We start from the raw sequence: 22,499 nt of genomic DNA, 5'->3' as shown, positions 1-22,499 counted from the left end.
ACCTGCTATCTATCAAAGCAATTTTCATCCCACTGCTTTTTTATTGGAAAAAAAATAAAAGGAAAACATACGCGACACTAATTAGGCAAATGCACAGCCTTGGACGTGGAGAAGGCAGAGCGGGTTTACCGTCGGACAGTAAATACATGCATTGACTTCAGGACGAAATTGGCCTCGGAAGCCAATTTGAATGAAAGCCCTGCCTGTGGGCAGTGCAGCTTTCTGAGACGAGACTGTCCTGGGACAGATCTCGGGGTTGTGGGGGGGGGGGGGGTTGGTGAGGCGCCACTGAAGCTCTCCTTACACTATCATGCCAGTGGTGTTTTGAATTTGTTCTATGGAGGCCTGCTACCGGGAAAAAAAAAAAAAAAAAAAAAACCTGACAGAAAGATAGAAGGAAAGAAAGAAATATGGGAGAGAGACAGAGACAGAGAGAGAGAGAGAGAGAGACCACCACCATTATGGACAAAAAGATATTTCCAGAGACATGATGCAAAGTACATTAAACGACATTCTTAGAAATCCCTCCCCTCCCACCCCACCCCCCCAAAAAAAAATCACAAGGGAAAAAATGTTTTTCTTAAACCAGATTTTGTAAATACTTGATGATGCTGTAACTACAGAATTCAAGGTGTAGGGGGATAAAGGTTTGAAAAGTAAAAGACAAGCTTTTTGAGGGATGGGTTTTGCATATTGCTGTGGGCTGAATGAACACCATGACTCTGGAAAGTCGGGGTTCCCTTACACTTGGGCTGTCAGAGAATGAAGGATGCAAGCTTGGGGAGGTGTACTTTCTTGTTGTCGTGGGCTTGCAGGGGTGGGGGCGGGGAGGAGCTGACACCAATAGAGGCCATGCCAGGATGTGAAGAAACAGAAAAGTTTGCCCGAACCTCAAAGCAAAGTGAAAGGCTCTGGGATGGATAGAGTGGCATTAGGGAGAAGGCCTCTGCCCGTGAATGATCAGAAAAGGAGCATTTTAGTGGCAGGGGATGGGCCAGGAGAAAAAAAAAAAAAAGCATATAGAAAAATGATCAGATTTAGTGTTTGTGCCTCTGACTTCAGTTCCCAAAGAAAAAAACGTGGAGAGTGATTTGAGGGACTTCTCTTTGCCAATATTGTTAATGCCATTTGATGGGAGAGAAAAAATTCAAATGTGTCTCAGAATCAAGGGCGGGGCCTTTCCACTGGGCCAGCCCTCAGCCTGTCAGTCTACACACCCCAGGTAGCAAAGTCTTCCTCAAACATCTTCGCTTGGCTTTCATCTAAAAGGTAAACACTCAGCTTGTTGGTGTTTCTTTTTTCCTGCTTGATCACAACTGAACTAGTTTCCTGCTGCTTTCTGGACAATGAAACATGAACAAAAATGTAACTTAGTGTATTTAATACTTAACCCCTGTTCGTTATCACCCTAGACTGCCTCCTTAATGTTTTAAAGCCTTTAAAACATTTTTTTTTCCTGCAAATCTGTTCAGAGTTCCCTAATTTTAGCTTCATCAAACTGAATACAACAAAATACCTTCAAAAATACAGCATACCTGTAACGTCCATTTACAATGGTTTTTCAGTAGACCTATACTTCTCAAGCATAGGAATATGCTATACCATTGAGAGAAAAAAAAAATAACTGTATTTAAATACTTACAAAAAAAAAAAGGAAACAGGAAAGTTTTAAACTTAAATCCAGTTCCCGAGGTGGGGGAGGAGGGCGGGGGGGGGGGGGGCGGGAAAGAAAGAAAAGCAATTCTATGAACGCTGCCTTTATAATGGACAATCAGAAATTTCACTAGGCTAATTTGACAGAAATGTTTCCTCATTTAAACAACATTACAAAAGTCCTGCGTTATAAAATAGGGTAGAATAAATCAGTGTAATCAATAAAACTATACAACAATACAAATTACATATCTTCTGAGCGGGCAGTTTATCCTCTCTCTTTGCAGTCATGACTACAACATGCTCACTAGAAACAACTAAAACTGCCCAAACTATTGCTTAGTTTGTTTTGTTTTAAAAAAAGGGTGCAATTTTATTGTATATACAACCAATTTACTGGTAATACCTTGGCTTATAGCAAAGGTTCTGACAAAATGTTTGTCTAGGCTTTTTTTCCCTTCACTGTGAAGCACTGAAAGCTGCTATTTTTTTTTCTTTTTTTTTTCTTTTTTCTTTTTTTTAGTGCACATATGTCATAAGAAAGTAATGCCCAGCTAAGTGCTATCGGGGAAGGCGAATTATGCTGGCTGGCTATAGGAAGTGACACCATATACTGACAACCACACCACACAAGAGCGTCAAACGACTATTCAACCACTTATCAGACACATATGAAAATCCAAAATGTTTTATTTTATTTTTTTTTCCTTAAATAGAGATAACCAGTAAACAATTTTCAGAACTTGGAAGTTTAAAAACGTGCATATAAAAATGGGCATTATATCCTTTTTATTGAATGTGGATTGACTGCGGTCTGCTAAGAAAAATGGGGTGTGGGAGCTGAAGAAAAAGGAAGTTGTCTTTTTTTTTTTTTTAAGGCTTGCTTGTGAAAGGAACAGTTGTAAAAACAAAATTGCTTGAAGCAGGGTCAGCTTAGTGCTTCACAGTTTGACTGCTTCTCTAAGAGGAGCCCTTCCTGCGCACGTGCATTCAAAAATCACAAAAAAAGTACAAAGACAAACACCTAAAACACACTGCGTCAAGTGCAGCACCGACTTTGGTCAAATAAAAAAAATAAAAGAAAAATTAATAATCGCTAAGCTTTTCTACACGATATAAGCAGGTATTGCATATTTTCATATATCTGGGGGGAAAATAAAGGAAGACTCCAAATAAATTGTAAAATGCAGCAACATCCAAAATACTGATATTCTAAGCCATCTACAGATCTCAGAATAGCACTGCCACTGACCACAGAGGACAATAAAGACTACTCCTATCTGCGGAACAACTAACTTTCTATTTAGTTCTAGATGTTGAAACTGACGATGGCTGACATAAAAGTCACATTTACAAAAAGTGTCTCCAAATGCTTGACTAGGGAAAAACCCCTTTCAATAGAGGAGCATATGTGCAACAATTCCACAAATAATCGCTATCCAGGGCAAGGCACATTGATATGGAATTTTTGTTTTCGTGCAAATTAAGGAAAAAAAACAAAACAAAACAACATTGTTTCGGGGGAAAGATGAGGAGCAAAGTGTCTTCCCAAGAATTTCAGTTACTTGATTGTATAGGACAGTAGTAGAACCCTTCTGAAGGGCTGAAAAACATAGTTTAAAGGCAAGTGCCTAGAGTAGGGATTACAATATTGTGTCTTAATGCACTCTACTTTATCCTACATTAACTATATAAAAATTAGTTACTAACACTAGAACATGCAGAGACTTTCTCTGATCAGCAGGGCTTGCCAACCAGAACGTATATATATGTATAGTATAGGAAACCTTCTTGAAGTTGCATGGGAAGCAAAGGGGTGCTTCGCTGTCTGGTAGAAAAATCACTTGCACTTTTTTTTGTATGTTTTTTTGTTGTTTTTTGTGTGTGTGTGTTTGTGTGTGCGTGTGTGTGTGTGTGTGTGTGTGTGTGTGTTTACATAAGATACAGGACATTTGGGGGTGCAAACTTTTTTTTTTCCCTAACAGGTACCCTTGATCTGAATGGGCACCAGCATTTGTGTCAGTATTGGTTTTATCATCATCATTATTATTATTATTTTCCCATAGCCCAGTTCAGGGGCGCAAAGGTCTTTAAAAGTTCTGGACAATCTCTGGTACAATGAAGTGTCTGATAACTGATAAATCCTATGTTGCTGGATACATGTAAAAATTTTCAGAATTGGCATAATCCATTATAGTGACTTCTAGCTTATTATAAAATTAACAGATACCATGATTTCATTTTAGTTATGTGCTTTGATAACAGAAAATAATTAGCATTTAATGTAGTTAACATATCGTGGTAAAAGCACCATTAGATTTGTTTTTTGTTTTTTTTTTTTTAATTTTCCTTCAGTTTTTAAAGGGATACAAGTTTAACAATAAAAAACATAAAAAGCAAAAATAGCTCCCCTTTTTCTTGCAAGGCTGTTTTTTTACCCCAATAATTTAGAGTCCTGGGGTGGAAGGACTTGAAAAACAAAAATAGAATTTTCAACAATCTCTATCTTACAAAGATATTTAGCTATCCAATGAAATTGCACTTTACTCATTTCAAAATTCGATTGTTTTGATTGATTCCTGTCAGTTTCTGTCAAAACAGACCATCTTCCCCATTTCCACGTGAATTTGTGTGTCATTGTTGAAATTGTTGAAAAAATGTTTTTTTTTTTTAAATGTAAGTGCAGCATTTCACAACTTTTAAAAAACTGAATAGTAGTAGTAGTTTGTCATTTCGGAATTGTTCTGCAACGTGAGTGGATTCACTGTCCTTGTGGGCCATGTTATATATTTAACTGCTGACTGCTGAACCAAAACCAAACTAAAAGAAAAAATAAAAAAGGAACATAACTGCATTTTCTTTCTCCAATATGTTACAGAAAAACATTGCCCTTTGACTGTCCCGTAAGTTATATATTGCAGATCTCAGCTACTACAAAAGATTTAGTTCTCCATGTGCCTCCCGATGACTCAAGGAGGCTCACACCTGTGTGGGTAAATTCATGAAATACTGTGAAACAGCCAGGCTCCGTAAGGAAAGTGTGTTACAACGGGAAGTCAGTGAGCAAGGGTAGACCTCCGCTAGCCACATCACCTAATGCTCACGCTACCACGGGAACACTCCACGTGTTACAAAGCCCAACCATTTCCAGCACCATATGAGAAAATTACAACAGTCCCTAAAGTATTTAAAAAAAAAATCCCAAAAGGTTATGGCCTTTGCTGTTTGACCATAATGCTCGCTGTTTCCATGTACAAGTTGATTTGATTCTCCCCTTCCACTGACAGTGAAGTTGTAACCGCGCTGGGTTGAGGATGCGTCCATGTTACAGAGTTGAGAAGGGGTCAGGTGGTCTGTCTGGTGGATGGTGGGACGCTGCGACTTTTATCCCAGGTACCAGGACTGGAAGACAAAAGGAAGGGAGTGATTAGAGGTACAATTTGGAAAGTAACGTATTTTAGAAGTTGCCCTTCCAACCAAGAAATTGGGATCTGTATCAGGAATGAAGGGGAGGAAGGGGGGAGGAATTTTCTGGGGAGGTAGAGGATTGACAAACAGTAGTAAATATTGAGTCACTGAAGCTGATCTTATTCCTCTGAAGTTAAAACTCAATGTCTTCATTGAGGTTTGCCAACATTTTGAATGTGTCTTAAAAATAAAGTATTTGTGTGCCATATATATATATATATATATATATATATATATATATATATATATGGCAGTCTACAGGAGGGCACGGAGCTCAATCACCTGGTCACTGAGTCTTCAGTGCCCAGCAGTGCCTGGAGTAGAAGGTTCTCAACAAAAAAGTGTTCAATGAATGGACAATGGGTGAGGGGAGAGGTTTCACGGGCTGACCAAGGTCTATTTTGATGATTTTCACATCTTTTTTTTTTAATATTCCCTCTTTTTAGTTATTTACATTTTATTTTAATCACCTGGTACTCATCATGACAGGTGCACTCCTTAATCCCCATCACCTATTTCTTCCATTCCTACCCACCTCCCCTCTGGTAACTATCAGTTTATTCTCTAGTTCAGAGTCTGTTTCTGGGTTTGTCTCTCTCTTCCCCGCCCCCCTTTGCTTGTTTGCTTTGCTTCTTAAATTCCACACACGAGTGAAATCATATAGTACTTGTCTCTCACTTATTTCACTTAGCATTATACTTTCTAGCTCCATCCATGTCATTGCAAATGGAAGATTTCATTCTTTTTTATGGCTGAATAGTATTTCAGTGTGTGTGTATATGTGTGTGTGTGTGTGTGTGTGTGTGTGCACGCATATACACACATTCTTCATCCATTCATCAAGCGATGGACAGTTGGGCTGCTCCTATATTTTGGCTATTGTAAATAATGCTCTATAAACATAGGGGCGCGTGTATCCCTTTGACGCAGAGTTTTTGTACATTTTGGGTAAATACCCAGTAGTGCGATAGCTGGATCCCAGGGTAGTTCTAGCACATCTCCTTTTCAATGAGATGTAGGCACTAAAGATGGTATTGTGACATTCTTTTAACAGGTACAGATGGTCAATAGTGATACAAAAATAAGTGGAGGTCAATTAGAAAAAGTGGCGTACCAAGAGTCCTGCGTATTTAGGCAAGTCACAGCACCTCTTTTATACCCCGTCTCCTTATATGTGCATGAGGTAGATTTTATGACACAAAATGCTTTCAGCTCACTATTTCTAAAATAATATTTTCAAAAATGACAGATAACAGTCAAGTGATATCAAGACCGCACCCTATTACCTGCCATGAGGTCCAAATGACAAAAACGAGGCCACTGCATAGCCTGTGTTCATGCTTTTGCTCATTCAGCATTTATTTAGAGCCTTCCATATGCCTGCTGGGCCCTGTTACCAGTTACCTTTCCAAAAATCCTCAGGTGATGAGCTTTGGACAACAGTCTGGTGATACATCACTTTATATGCTGGAGTTTCTTTCTCTGCTGCCTACACAAAGTGACCAGTTATGGTCTAATATCAGAGTCAGTTTCTCAAGTGAAATAGAGAAGCACGTGGCTTTCGCCAACTTTTCTCTGGTGATACCCTGCCAAGTTCACCATATTCGTCATCATTCACAGCAAAATCATCAACTTCCAGCAACAGTGAATGCCTGTGAAAATCACTGAGTTGGCACTCTCAGAAAGGGGGTACATTTGAGTTGATTCAGGCCAATGAAGGTTCATCGGTGCCCAGGAGATTCAATTAGGTGAATTAAGGACTCTGATACCAGGGATAAATGGCAAAGTGATAGCTACATGGAGGTGGGTATGAGATTTCCTGGTCACACAAGCTACCTTTGATTTCCAGAGGACTTGAAACACCTAAGCCTAAACCGTAAAACGACTCATCCTGGGTACTTTTCGATGTTCTTCTTTGACCACATGCTTTGAGGGAACACAATATAGCCTCTTGTGTCCCGAAAGGAAATCATCCTGGCAAATACACGGCCTAAATCCAACTGGACAAAAGGAAGAAGAGGGGGGAAGAGAAGAGAGGGCAGGCGAGCCCCCAAACCGTATTTTTAGTAGGCCTCTCCTACTCACGCTGATGGACTCACGCTGCAGCTGCATTCTCTCGTCAACAAAACAGTCTCAAAGTTTGGGTGCGTCAAATCACGCTTACAGATTTTCTGTTCTCACACTTTCTAAGTCAGTTGTGAAATCCCAGCCTTCTTCAATCTGACACTGCATAGTAGCTCTTGAAGCAAACATCGGGGACCCAGGGAGTCAGCAGGGGGAGCAGTTTTCCATACCACGGTTTCTGGACACAACCTCAGAGTGCTACAAAAATCTGCAATGCCTCTGCACTTCTCTTAAAAAGCAAAGCAAAAAAAAAAAAAAAAAAGTTTCTTCACACATCTTACTATTCAGTGTGTGCCTTGCCGACAAGGTTACCCCAGAGCAGCTCTGTAATCCTTCACTGAAATAGGCTTTATTGATTGCTCTGGTCTATTGTTCTCTTTTCAAGTCCCCCAAGTTCAAGTTCATCCTGGTGTTACATCATGTCTGGTTGCTAAGAGCAACCAGACAGACCCAGACGTGACTATCATTAGCAAGAAACCCTCCGTTCTCCTCCCACCAACCTTCCAGTGGCTCTGACGTAGCAGGCCCACTGCAAACACATTGAAGTATTTATTCTGCCTAATTTATGACCTACACAGCAAGCAAGACCCCCACTCCAAAAACCAACACTGTTGTATATTTAATTAATCTGTCTTTCTCTGGCACTTGGGAAAGTTAGACAAAGGACTAATTATTGTGTTTCACTCTCCATACTTTTCTTTGGTGGGGGGGTGTGTGTGTGTGAATATTTGCATGGGAAAGAAAACTACAAGGCCTAGCATTGCCCCCCCCCACTTTTTCTTTTTGCCCTATTGACATTTCATGAAATACTTTAGCTGCTTAAGGGAATTAGAAAAAAAAAATGTGATGTGAATGTTACTCCTTCTGAGTTGGTATTCAGTAACACAAATCAACTCATGACATGTTTAAATTTAAATGCTAACCACACACTCTCAGAGTTACTTTAAAGGTTAGTTTTTAATCAATAGAAGTTGCTGACTCCGGGTTTTTGAGCTGCGCACTGCAGCTCTTGGGCTTTTGTCTAACGTTAGAGCTTTCAAACTTTTTTTTTTTTCCTTGAGATGATTTTAGCAATGATTTTCAGACACAGAAGGCTATTGTGCTCTGACCAGCAACATGTCAATAGAGAAGCGAGTTGCCCTGTGGTGTGGTGTCAATATGACTCCTGAAGACATGGGTTGGGGGTCTTTAATAACCCGTGAAAAAAACTTAATTAACCCTTTCAGGCCCAAACCAAAACCTATTCTTAAACTTTTTCACTCCTGTAATTTGACCATTAGTACTTATTTCAACATCACACTAATCTTCATGACAATGAACCCAGCTACTTGACCAAGGCTTTCCCCAAATGGGAAGTCAATCCTTTAGGGGAGCCATACAGGGAATTTGTTTTTCGTTATTTTTTTTTGGTTTTTGAAGTTCTTTTTGGGCGGGGGGGGGGGGGGGGGGCGGAAATGAGGTCTCTTTGATTAAATCATTCCTTTGCAGAGATAGCAGATAAACAGTTATAATCATAATCAAAAAACGTATCCATTTCACTGAATTATTTTATCATGATGTGTTTGTAACTGAGACATTCCTAATTCCTTTATGGGGAATGTTATAGCTGCACATGTATAAGCCGCTTGATTTTTAGAGACTTCCATGAACTACTACTAACATCAAATGGACAAGATAGTGTGTGGAAAAGCCTGCTTTTCTCTTCTTGTGATATTTTGTTAGCAAATCTATTATGCAAGCAGTGCCAGTTTCAAAATATCACTTGAAGAATGACTCTGCGCATTTTCTTCTTGGGTCGTACAAGCAAAATATAAAAAACAGTCTGAGGTTGTTAAATTGTTGGGTTGGGTAGCAAAAAATCACCAGGAAAATGGTGCCACACTAAACAAAGTTCATTGATGGAGAGTCAAAAAATGGTCTTCAGATACGTACTGATGCAAGCTTATATTTTATATGGTTTCTGCCTTCATACTTTATATGCCCTTAATCTAACCTACTGTATCCAGATGGACTACAAAGGAATCTCTCTGTCCCTTATCTGCAGCGAGTTCCAATATTACAATACAATATAGGATGATGTTATCTTGATACATTTACATTAAGGAAGTAAACACAGAGCTTTGATCTATTTTTTCCTCAGGGACTTTCAGCTCTAGTTGTTTTGGAGGTCCGTAAATCCACAACTCCCACAGAGGCGCTAGTTAAGTAAAATTACCCTGCTACACTCACAATTTCTACAGTTTGGGATGTGCTGGTGGGGGGGGGGGGGGCGAAATGGCGGGGGAGGGTAATTGTCCTCTCTCAGTGTTCAAGGTGAAACATCAAAAGAAACCTGCAGTCCAGGACCCGAGCTCAGCTTTCCTTTTCTCCAGTCAAATGAAGAAGTAATCTCATCAGGTTGGAAAGTGCTGACTAAGGATTTAATAAAGTGCCTGCAGATGTGGCGTCTCTAAGGTATTCAACTCATGTAATGCAAAACAGCTCCACGCTGAATGTGCTTATAAAATTTCATTTAACCATTGCAGCGCGAAAAAAAAATTTTTTTTTCAGCATTCTCTAAGGAGTTTTATCACACTTCCCGCCCCTTAATTTACAGCTCCATGAAAGTTGGAATCCCATTCTGCTGGGATTCTGGAATACTCACAGTAGTCAGGTTTTATGAGCCATAAACAATATCTATCCGGCTGCATCCTAAACAGGAAGGCTGAAATAGCAGTTGGCACCCTCTGGCAGTGCCAGGCTCTCTCCTTCCTTATGCCCCACGGGGAGCAATTAGGAAACTCTTCCAAACTTTGGTCATGAGGTGGCCCGAGACATGGTTGAAGAAGACAACTCCTTAGTGAACGACACACATTCTAATGTGAATAACAACTTTTTTTTAAAGGCCTTTTATAGACTCTTCTCACTAAGAGGGCAGGATGTATATCTTAACAACAAAAGGAAATACAAGTCTCTTTGAGATAGCTAATATTTTACTTTAACCAAAAAAAACAAAAAACAAAAACCCAACAAAAAAAGGGAGGGTGCAGGGGGTGTGGATGGGGAGGGTGGAACAGACTGTGACGCAGCAGAATCTGTTTTTCAAATTAAAAAGTTAAACAAAAGGCCTCAAGGGCAAAGTTGAACACTGCGGAAGGAGGCTGTTAATGTGGAATCCAGAACTGGGTGTGACGCCTCGTTTTCTTCTCCACACAAGGTGGGTTATTTAAGGACATTCACACACATAAAAAGGAGACATGCAGATACAGGGGGGCCTCTGTCCCCACCCCGCGGGCAGGCCCGCCTGTTCATCAGCCCCAAAGAGGACGCTACCCACCAGGACCACATGAGTGGTGGTCACCATTTTGACTCTTCTCTTGAGGAAGTGCTGTATCTCTGCGGGGTCACACTCATCCAGTTAGTCATTTTTGGCTTCCTGCTCTTGTTTGGAGGAGCAAAAAGCCCAAGGTTTAGCCCAAATGAGTTGCCCTTGGCAAATCAGCCAAAAGCCCCGTAGCTCCCCCGCCCCCTTTCAAGACAACAGAAATGGACCACCTTCTGAGTTTCTCACATCAGTAGACACCATTTTGGAGCACTTCTTCCCTCAATCCACAAGCACTAGGGGCCTAATGTGTGCTCGGTGCTATGTACACTAGGCTCTGGGGGGAGACTCCTTGAGTCGTTGTGCAGAAAGAAGGCACTGAATTGCAGCCTTCTGTAGCTTTCATTGCTGTTCTCACAGTAGGATCTTTATCAACTTAATATCAACGGATGAGGCTGAGCATCCAATGTCCCAGGGACCCAGGATTGAGTCCTACTTTTTCCCTTAACTAGCTGTGGGATTTGAAGTAAGCTGGTCTCTGTCCTCGGGCCCCCAGAGGGTTGCTGTGAGGGCCATTCTGCATTACAGGAGAGGAAGGCAGATTTTCACACTGGTTTCTTCTGAAAAAGGTGCCATGCTGTACACAGGTGTCAGTTATTGGTATCGCCAGCCATGGGCTTTGATCCCTGCCGTCATTTTTCTTGTCTGATTTTGTTAATTAAAGAAAACCTGTTTTCAATGACGCTAAACCAAGACTTGTTTATTGTACAGGAAACTGTTAAAACATTAATGGGCCATGATTGGCCCCACTTACCTTTGTGGCCTTATCTTTTCACTGCTTGCACTCAACACTTGTGCTGTGTTAAACTTCTTCCAGATCCCCCAAAGCCAAATGCTTTCTCCCTGCTGGGCCTTGGCACGGGCTGTCCCCCTCTCCTTGGCTTGGCTAACACTTGCTAGCTCTTGCGTTCTCAGATTAGCATCCCTTCTTCCAAGGGGTCTTTCTCGAGGCCTTTCGTCCCGGGGTTTACCTCTGTCATAGTCACTGAGCTTTAATTACCTGTTTTTTCCCCAAGAAAATGGATACATTCTTGAGTGTGGCATCCCCAGTGTCTTGCCCAGTGGCTGGCACAGAGTAGGCACTTACTAAATACTGTCAAGGAAAGAAGGAAGGAAGGAAGGAAGGAAGGAAGGAAGGAAGGAAGGAAGGAAGGAAGGGGCGAGCTATCTTAGAGGTTCTGGAAGCCTGGTATCAGTTCCCCCAACAGGGCATTTCGATGGATGACTTCTAGCATGGCTGTGCCATATCCGTGCTCACGTCACATGGCCATGCCTCCCCAAATGACAGGCGCTCTCCCGAGAGAGAGGAACAGGTCTCCACACGCCGCCCCAGGCAGTTCTGACTAAAGAGCTGCTGCAGTGGGACCAACTGTGGCCAACTGCGTCAGTAGCATGTGCAATAGTTTTGTAACATGGACTGCTGCCTACTTACTACAAGCACAGAGGAGTTGTCCAAACCACCGCTCCCTGGAGAGTGACCGTGCTGCTCCCGGCCAAGACCTCTGTTTGGTTCAAACCTCAAGACGGGAAAACACTAATCTTTTTACCCAATGAGCCATCCAGCACCTCCAAACCTTGAGAGTACGTACACAATCCAGTTATTCCGACCGTTGTTCCAAAGTCTAACTCTTTCGCTGTATTCCAACTTGCCCTAGTGTTTGCCTCATCATCAAGTAATGTTTTTTGTTTTTGTTTTTGTTTTTGCCCCCCCCCCCTTTACATTTTCATCTGAGGAATCTTTTACCTCACGAAACCAGAGACTTCTGAATTAACAACGGCACTCGGGCCCACTCACATTTGCTCTGCGGACTTCCTGGAGGGCTGTCGGCGTTGCGGTAGAGCTGGGGCCCTGGAGGCCGAGTTAGCAGAACCTCATCATTTAACTAGTACGCACCATTATGTACTAGTTAAGTCATCTTAGGCGAGTTAGCATTCCCCAATCTTGGTTTTAGACTCCATGAAATGGAGATAACAACTTTATCAGTTTTTATGGGGATTAGATGAGCTAATGCCTGGACAGAGGCAAGCACAGAAAACTAGAACGCCAGGGTAACTGGATTCTCTAACTGTAGCATGTGGACAGGCCCTAAGGTCCACGTGAGACGCAAGGAGGACCGGTTCCCTTGGAAAGTCATGGCCCGACAAGGCGTTTTTCTCTCATTTAATGATATAATTTCTTAGTTAAAAGTAGCAGCTGCATCAGTTCCATTTCCCCAGTTGCAAGAGAAAGTTCTTGAGAAAATAAAAATCTGTCTTTAATTGCGGTATTAAAATCAGAACAGCGAAACCAACCACACAAAAGGAATTGGCTCAAGTTTATGAAAGGCATTTGGGCCCTTGCCTCGCAAGGCTCAACTGCACGCCTTGGAAGTTGGGGGTGAGCGGGGGAGAGGGGAGGCGGGGAGGGAGGGAGTAGTCAGGCAACCAAGTGGGACAGAAACAATCCTATTTTGGTTTTTGTTAGCGAACGGCATACTACATAGATCAGAGACTTCTTATAAAATACAAACCCCCACTGTACACAAAGCACAGGAAAATGTGAGGAAAAAAGGGAAAAACTAAAAGCAGCTTAGGGTGTGTTAACGCTGCTATTCTGTCAGCTTAAAGAGTATTTTATGCTTGATCAACAGCTCTTTTTTATTGTGCTTTTCTTTCATTCATTCAAGACATCAAAGCCGGGCACCACCAGTGTACCTGCCTTCTGGAGCCGCTTGTGAGGGGGTTCTAATGAAGCACGACTCTGGGAGCCGGAGACCCCCGTGGACACGGCAGTTCAAAGGGAATATTTCAACAATGATTACATTTTGTAAATCTTTTTATGAAAGAGACAGCTTATTTCCTGCTTTTTCATGAAAAATAGATTCTATCCATTAAAGTGAGCCCGCGCCACGGAAGCTGCTTGAGATCTGAGGTGCAGCGTGGAGATTAAGGGGACAACGACCCGATGAAATCGTCCAGAGTTCCTATCTGTTTGGCTGGTTAGCACCGCCGGATTTTCTGGGTGGAGCCCAGACGGTGCCCGGATGGATGGCTCTGCCTCGGAAACGCAGTGACAAGGGCGCTTCGCGGTTTATTTTCAGGAGGGCCTGGTGTTTACTGTTTGTTCTTTTCTCTTTCTTTCTTTCTTTCTTTCTTTCTTTCTTTCTTTCTTTCTTTCTTTCTTTCTTTCTTTCTTTCTTTCCTTCCTTCCTTCCTTCCTTCCTTCCTTCCTTCCTTCCTTCCTTCCTTCCTTCCTTCCTTCCTTCCTTTCTTTTTCTCTTTTCTTCCTTCCTTCCTTCCATTCTTTCATTCTTTCTTTCGTTTTTTGAGTCTACGAAGTCCAACCCAAATATCAGAAGGCATTAAGGCAAGCCCCTTTACCGCACAGAGGAAAGATGAAAGATTTTAGTTACAGATTCATTAAACGTTGTGTTTTAATGCCCTGAAATGGGACAAACCCTTTTGCATGTGGGAAGTTTGCCATTAAAAAACTGGCTCTGGTTTGAAGATACAATACAGGCTTTATGATTGGCTAATGTCTGCCCCAAAGGCAAAAATAGAGAAGGCAAGCTACCCTTTCGTGATTTTGATTTTCAGTTTTAAGATCATCTTTCCTCTAGTCTTTTTTTTCCTTTTTTTTCTTTTCTTTTCTTCTTCTTTTTTTTATTTTTTGTTTTTTGGTGGCAGAGAGAGTTGAGTACAGTAGGGATGGCAGAGAGAATATGATTTCCTAGGGAGCTATGAAATGAAAAAAATGTATGTTTTCTACACATCAGATTCCAACTTTAATTAAATGCCTGTTGTCTAACAAGCACAGACAGTCACACTTGGGGCTGGCCCAATGGTGGCCGGGGGAGGTAACCTTTCTTGTTTAAAAAGAGAGGCGTGGGAGTGGAGGTCAGAGCTCAGCAGAGCGTGGCCACATTGTAATAATCATTCCACCCAGTGCTTCTCTGCTCCTGCTCTTCCCCCAGAGCGGAAAAGACCTTCCCAAACACCGCTCAGGTTCACGGCGCATCTATCATATAGATTTGGTGTTGGGATTGTGCAGGTAGAGAAAGTCTGGAAAGGGGAAAAATAACATTAAAGCGAAAAGTAGTCCAGTTATTACAAAAATTCTCGCAGAGCTATCCTGCAATAGGATGACAGAGGATCTGGTTCTTTGCCAGGAACGAATTCCCAAACTAACCTTTTCAGCCAAGAAGTCCCTTTTAGGCACTGGATGGCATCTGCCACCTTTGCACCTTTCCACCCCAGCTGGCACCAATTGCGAAGGCCCAGAGCACAGGTCTTTGCTTCCTACCCCTTTTAAGCGCCCTCCGTTCACGGTCCAGGCTCCTTCCTCCCGTCCTTTCCAGCCAGGTTTCCGGCCCCCTTCCCACCCCTCCACCCAGTCTCTTTCTCTCCCTCTCCACCTGGGTTTGAGCCCCCCACAGGAATGAGGGCAGACCCCTCCTCTCCCAAAGTCCACACAAACCAACAGTCCTTCCTACTCCATTCACTGGATTAAGAAAGGCCTCGAAGAAGAGCTCAGTCAGCTGCAACCACGACCACCCCGCCTGGCAGCTGGAGTGGAGGGCTTCTGCAGTGAGCCAAAGAAACGAGGCTCAGAAGCAGATTTGGGACAGAAGGTGGAGGAGGCTGGGGCATCTTAGTTCTCTCATTCACGAGGAAAGAGAGGCTGGGGAGATACACCTCCTCCTCACTCACGGGACTGTGAATCGGGAACCCCCTCCCCCCCCACTCCAGTCGCTGGTTGCCCTGGGACTTAGGCACACAAGGAGGCCGCTCTGATCGTACTCACAAAAATCCCATTCCTAAACTTTCTTTACCTTCCAGGAACGCCTGCGTTTCGATTTCACTAGTTCCAGGACTTATCTTTTCCTCGTTCACAGTGTGGATGGGATGCTGGGGTAAAACTGCTCATGTCCCTCATTGAGGCTGGAGTGAGCTTGGCCATGGAAAATGCCAGAGACTTAACTTCTAGTTTTTGTGACTTAGGGGGTCCAACTTAACTTATCTGCAAAACAGGCCTGGGTATACCAGTTATCTCAGCATTTGGGGCAGGAAATAACAAACATAAAAAGACAAAACTTTGAAATACTGGCGTAAATGACTTTGAAATGCCGGCCCCAAGCGCAAGCAGCATCATCACGGGAGGCGTTGCTGGCATCTGGATGGCATGGGGTGGGGTCAAGGCTTCCTCTGGGCCAACTACCCTCCATAAATAGAATGGTTTCCCCGAGCCCAGTCAAAGCTCCATGTGGTATCCCCGAAAGCACACACCAGGGATCAGTGAACAATGCTTTCCTCCTCCTTCTGAAAATGTGGTGGGATTTAGGGTTTTATGGCAACACAACTTGTCTTTGTTAAGACGTGACTTGCAAAACAAACCCACATGGGGGAGTTGGCAGTTTCAAATGACAGTACTTTTTTTTTTTTTTTTAATGCTGAAACAGCAAATGCTTTTTATGTTCAGATTTATTTCCTTCTAAATTTGTAGATTAAATTTACAACTGAGCAATATTCATTACTACAAACGATTCGATTCTTCCTGAATATTTCTCAGGGAGGTGAGTGGGAAGCCTCTTGGTGGGGCTGGGGTGGGAGGGGGGGGTTGTTGAACAAAGTCCCACAACGTTAACACTCTGTGTGAAGGGTCTTTTCAATGGCTTGGACATAGACATGATATATATGACTGGCAGTGCTACCTGGCTTCCCTGTCAGGAGTCTATGCTTCTTAGAGAGAGGTAATATTACACTAACATAGAAAAATTGGATTCATTTTTATCTTTTTAGTCATGACTTTAGAGAGGGTGGAGATCTCCCAAGCAAAGATTACTGAAGACAGATTTAAGCATGTGTTTATACAATCAAGCCATGGAAACAAAATCACCTACTTTGTGTTCAGATAAATTCTACCTGGTAGGGCTCGTCCAGTAACTGACACTCAGGAACAAACCCACAACTTATGCACACAGTGCTAATCAAGAACAGCTATACATTCCACTATCATTTTATTAAATTTTAATGAAACCAATTACACATTGGACTGTTCTATGTTCATTGGCTTTTTTTAAACTTTTTTTTTTTTTAACATTTATTTATTATTGAGAGACAGAGAGACACAGAGCATGAGCAGAGGAGGGGCAGAGAGAGGGGGAAACACAGAATCCGAAGCAGACTCCAGGCTCTGAGCTGTCAGCACAGAGCCCAACGCGGGGCTTGAACTCACAAACTGCGAGCTGAAGTCGGTCACCCAACCAACTGAGCCACCTAGGCGCTCCTGTGTTCATTGGCTCTCTAAATATCCTTTTTTTTCTTGCTAAATCACTATACAGATAGGAGATCCTATCGTTCATTTTGCATGAATGGTGGTAGTTTCAAGGGATACCTACTAACTTTTGCTGGATTCTGCAATCACAAAAATCTTGCAGCTAATACCACGTTAGCTACCTTAAAGGCACTGAGTTAAAAAAAATAGAAGATTTTTCTTTCTTTTAGAGAAGTGAATTGTCTGAGCTAAAATATGGCTTCCCGTTGTACTCCATCAGCCTCTCGGTGTTGTTCTTCAGGAACATGTTTATGAGTTCAAGTTCAGGTTTGAACTAAATAAAACACTCCTCAGGAGTTTATAAGTGAGCCTCATTTACATGTGCTCCCTCTGAGCTCTGCCAGCCTCAGTGCACCAGTTTCCAAGGCTTGGTGAAGGAATGTTTTACAGTTGGAATCTGTACTGCTTTCTCAGGCATTTTAGACTCTGAGACTGGGCAGCACAGCGTTAGTGAGTATTAAAAGTTTCCTCGGATCTGTTATAAAGTCAAAGAAAGAGAGAAAGAAAGACAACAAGACAGGGGCCGGGAGAACTAACTGTATCCTCTTAATTTCCTCTATAAGGCTTTCAAGTTAACGTTCCAGTTAAAAACTAAGTAACAGATTCTAGATGTATGTTCTAGAATTCCATAACCATGGCTTCCAATTTCTTGGCGATCATTTTCAGCATTCTCAATGCATGTGTATTCCCTTCAAATATAAAAACTAGGGTTTGCTTAAACTGTTTTTCTGCCTTGAAAATGAAGATAAAGAGTGTTACTGAAGATAAATGTGCCAGCCCAGAAGGGGCTTTTCAGGTCAAAAAGATCTCGGGGATTTTTCAGGCAATAAAGGTACACTAGAGAGGAAGAAATAGCTCTTTTGGGTTTGGAACCAGGAGGAGTTGAAGTGGGGATTCTAAATGCTATCATATGGAACCGACCTGGAGAAAGCTGATTTCGTGACTCAGTGGAGTCAAGGTTAACTCCAGGAGTTCAGAGAAAGCAGCCATGGTCTTCATGGGCAGAAATGAAAAGAGAACCGGAGAAACAGCACCATGGACTCTGCCACTCAACTTCTCTCTGAATTTATCTAGCAAGAAAGTAGGTATAGGAGTAATACACCAATGATGCAGGGCCTCAGGGTTACTTTACAGCATCTCTTTACACTGGGATGCTTCTTTCTTGACAGGTGAGCACATCCAGTGTCACTGCAGGTACTGGTGTCCCCAGCTTCAGCAGCTGCCTCCCTGCAGAGTGGTATGTGAGGAGTCAAATAGTTCAAGGGTGAGCGCTGCTGGGGGGAGGTGGTGGTTAGAGAAGAATCTACCTGGCTGAGGGGGCATGGCCTAAGAGTCCACGATGAGTCTGTGTCTCAGTTTGTGCCTTGTGAAAAAAAGAATTAAGACCACCTTCCTGGCATGTGGTTGTGAGAATAAAATGAAATAATATATGAAAGTGCTGTGTGTCTTAACTAGTCTATGCAGAACCGATGTTTTTTTTTTTTTTTTTTTTTTTTTATGGCATTCTTTCCTGACATGGGGAAGACAGAAACCTCATCTTTATATGCCAGGCCACTGCTCCGCTTGGCCTAGTACAATGATGGGTAGTCGTTTTTCTTGAATAAATACGGTAATAGAATGAGTATGCTAGCCATATACTCTCTTCCCTCAATCTTCTGAACTTAGACTAGGTCGAATGCTGAGAAACATTAAGGATTTTCTAAAACCACATTAAATGTGAGTAAGCTTCTAAGTAAAACTCTTTGCTATGAAAATAAGAAGTTTCTTCTTTTGGATAAGCACATGAATGAAAGTGGAATCATGTAGATGATAGTCTGAAGAAATGGATGGTAAAAGTAGTGTCCTTTCGGGCGGCGGTTTACTTATGGTGACTGAGTGGAACCTGGGCTTACAACCTTGAGAGTTTTTTCAGACGTTGGCCAGGAAAGACTGGCCAATTTGCAGAAAGATGATAATTTGCATCTGAGACAGTCTCCACTAATCTCATCGGTCAGTCAACCACAGATTACTGAGAATCATGCTCTTTCTTTTGCCTAGTTTTTTGTTTCTTTTTCCTTTTTTATAAGTATCTAATTTTGACTCACTCTACACTGCCCTTTGCATTCTGCTGTTCAAGGTCTCTATAGGAAACAAATTAAGCACAATTGCTAATGTCACTGGTGTGTGTGTTTTTTGTTTTTTTTTAAGTTACTCTGGTAACATGGTGGATTGGAGGAATTTTAAACTCGAGATGGTGTGCAGATTTTCCTGAGGATTTAATTTACCAATGTGGACCTTAATTGTTTTGAAGATAAAAAAAATTTGATAGTTGACTTGATAGTTCAAAAAGCTGTACATTCATTAGTGTGTCTGTAGGTGGATGCAAAGGTAATGTTTTTGAATGGATGCTGAATCCATGTTTTGATGCATATCCAATGCTTTGAATGGACGCTGGTAAAGGAGTAGCCTTATTCTTCTACGGTTTTCTTTAAGAAACAGAGAGCAAGCCGCAGTTCTTGGTCTACAAAGGTCATTGTGATGCAAGGCCCAGGGGAAGAGCCAGGCGGAACAGCCTTCCTGGAAGATGGTGGGGGTTGGGAAAGGGGAAGAGTGATGTGTTTAGGAGGGTGGGGTGAAGAGAACCTGGTACATCTTTAGACTTCAACAGGAAAAAATATTTGGGAAGAGGCCAACTGTGAAATACAGCATGGCCCTCGCTGGATGGTAATGATGTAACAAATAGCAACATTCAGAGCTATCCAGATACCAGAGAGAACAACTGGCAGATATTAAAATCATTATAAGATGTGAAATTATACCTCTCACTGCTTCATTATCTCTATATTTCATAATATTTGTCTAGAAAGGCACACAAAGCCTATCAGGTTAAATTAATCCTAATGATCAATTTTACTTTTATTCTAATTAAACAATTTCAATTTAATTAATGCGAGCACAGAAATTAGTCAAAATTACAAATGTAAATGTTGAACTTTAAATCAAAGGTCCTCCCTACTCTGCCTCCCGCGGAAGCACTTTAAAGTGTTTGCCTGTGAAGGTAGATGGGAATTTTAACCTTTGTCTCTACTGTGAAGGACAAAAGTTAGAAAAATGTGCAAGCAAAAGCAATCCAGGAGCACAGACAGAAATGCAGGTTTAATGCCCACCCACCCTCACCCACGTACGCACAATACACACACACATGGCGGTCTATGAAGACACATTCCGTGAGGTAGACTTTTGAACCGCGTGCTTTTGTTCCTGAGGATTCCAATGCACTTGGGTCAGTTTAACAGATATTGGGCTTTTATAAAACACCTTTGTAAAAGAGGAACCGTGTACCCATTTCCTAAGGCACATGTTAAACTACCAGTCCCTTTTCTCCCTGGTGTCAGATACCCTGCATCTCAGTTCCACTTTGCCTCCGATTGGCCATGTGCCCTTGGAAGTATTTCCACTTCCCTGGGCTTTGGGTCTCTTATTTGGAGGTGCCGTTTGATCACAATGATACACACTTTATTCCAAAATGCACTTAAAGTTGTATCTGGAAAATGAGGGCATCTAGAGTAGATCATCTTTAAGGAAATTACCAGCTTCCATATGCTATATTTCTATGACTTCGAAAGATACTGGCATCTTAAAACGGATTTGAAAATGGTATGGGGTATAGGTGTCTGAGTCATTCTCTCAAGATATTCAAATAACTTTTCTTCTTGCTTAATAAAAACCCAAAGTGGATGGAGCCCAGACTTCTAAAAATGTGAGGTTTCAAGGAAATGATGTGACAAATGAATTTTTTTTTCCTAAAAAGAAAAAAAAAGGCAGACAGGGTAGCAGCACATGCAAAAATGTGAAATAGAAAAGTTACACATGATAAAAAGAAATGCATTTCATGTTTTGTATTTAAAACTTTCTGTTCTGGTGAAGCATACTTAATAACGGGTCTGCAATGTCACAGATTCTCGGTCTTAGAAGAGTGTTATATGCAGCATAAGATGCTATGTTGTCACTCTTATATCCATAAAATAGCCACAACTTCTTTTCCCACAGGGAAGCCTTCCTACATGATCTTCCATCCTGACTTGTTCACAACTGCATATGCGAATTATTTGATAGCAATCAATCCACTATCACTGTTCAGGGACATTATAGGAGAACAGCAGAGTAATTTAACAATATAGTTGATTAGTGTAATAATTATCATTAAATGTAGTAATGATAGTGGGATTCCCCTTACCTTGGTTAATGACCATGGACAATTCATTTCTTGACTGCCAGTGGTAGAAATGGTTTTTGAAATATTAACTTCTGCCCCATGGGAATGACACTTAGCCCACCACATTTAATTTTTGACCTTCACTGAACAGCATGATCCTAATCCCTTGATTTTATAATCTTAACTAGGAAACATTAAAATATGGATTGACTCCAGTTGGCAGGAATCTTTATGTTCTTTTCACTAAAAAAGCTATAAATCCAATGGTTGACCTTTTATTTCCAGGTCACAAATGACACCCACTCACTTTTGTCCATTCACCTAGGATTTATGTTAGGGTCTACAGGTATAAGCCATGAAAGTTGAACTTTAATGAAATGTCTTTCAAAGATGTGCACTTAGCCAAAAATTTTCCCACAAAAAATCAGCAGATAGCCTTTAAAAAATAGCTATTATATCTTCATGTTTATGGTTGGCCTCAACTACCTCTATTTTTCACTTGTAGTAAGTTTCCTCTCGTACTATTATTTTTGTGAGGGTAAAAATTAGGCGTGTGTTTGGGATGATAATAGTACTTTAGTTCCCAATTTGGATTTCTAAACTGAAAGATTTCTGAAATGTTCTCTTTTGCCATCACGGTAATTCATCTATCTCCAGCTGAAAAATGTTCCCTGTCCTTTTTCAACAAAATCAATTGTATTGATGGGAGGCGTTCTGTGTTGTCAATCAGGGAAATGTGAGTTGATGGGACCCCAAAGCAGCGAGATAAGGGAAGGAATACCAAACCTGCTCAGGTCCACACCATCTGAATGAGATCAATGCTTTCCCATAATACTCTTCCTGTCATGTAGCACCCTAACTGTCACAATTAATAATGTAGAAGGGGCTGATTAATTTAAGTAAAGTGCTCTCTGCTGTGTAAACACATAAAGATCTATGAGGCAAAAAAGAAAAAAGAAAGAAAGAAAAGGAAAAAAAGAAAAAAAAGCAAAGGGGGGCAGGAAAGAACAAAACGTCATTTTTATTTTTCATGTGGATGTGTTCTCACTTTCCATTCTTCTCTTGTAACAATTACTGTACCAGCCACTCTGACAGAGTCAATAAATTGATCTGGGTCTTATGCAGCAGCAAAGCAGACTGATCTGATACACCATTATCTGCAGGGGAGAGTGGAGGTAGGGGGTTGGGGTGTGCTTGGGTGGCAGAGGGCAAGGGGGAGAAGTCAGCAAAGGCAAGTCAGCGTTGTTCTGGATAGGTAATTAGTGCTCTATGTGGAGTTTCTGGAAGACATAAATGCATACACGGTGTGCCTGCGTGCATGTGCGTGTGCATGTGTGTGTGCGTGCATGTGCGTGTTGAGAAGGGACAGAAAAAGAAGCCTTCAA

At 41.7% G+C, this 22,499-nt stretch overlaps 1 protein-coding gene across 8 annotated transcripts in view; it reads right to left on the bottom strand.

Moving 5' to 3' along the window:
* Positions 1 to 2,325: 2,325 nt before the first annotated feature.
* The window catches only part of NFIA (nuclear factor I A), a 368,084-nt gene continuing 347,910 nt past the window's right edge, over positions 2,326 to 22,499 (bottom strand). For all 8 annotated transcript variants that reach the window (XM_027059035.2, XM_053214155.1, XM_027059034.2 and 5 more), the window contains one exon: positions 2,326 to 5,055. In XM_027059035.2, coding sequence (XP_026914836.1) covers positions 5,038 to 5,055 — 18 coding nt within the window. In that variant the 3' untranslated portion in view covers positions 2,326 to 5,037. The remainder of the gene's footprint in view (positions 5,056 to 22,499) is intronic.

Source organism: Acinonyx jubatus, chromosome C1, assembly GCF_027475565.1.
Source record: "Acinonyx jubatus isolate Ajub_Pintada_27869175 chromosome C1, VMU_Ajub_asm_v1.0, whole genome shotgun sequence".
Lineage (NCBI taxonomy): Eukaryota > Metazoa > Chordata > Mammalia > Carnivora > Felidae > Acinonyx > Acinonyx jubatus.
This window is presented reverse-complemented; position numbering and strand designations above follow the sequence as displayed.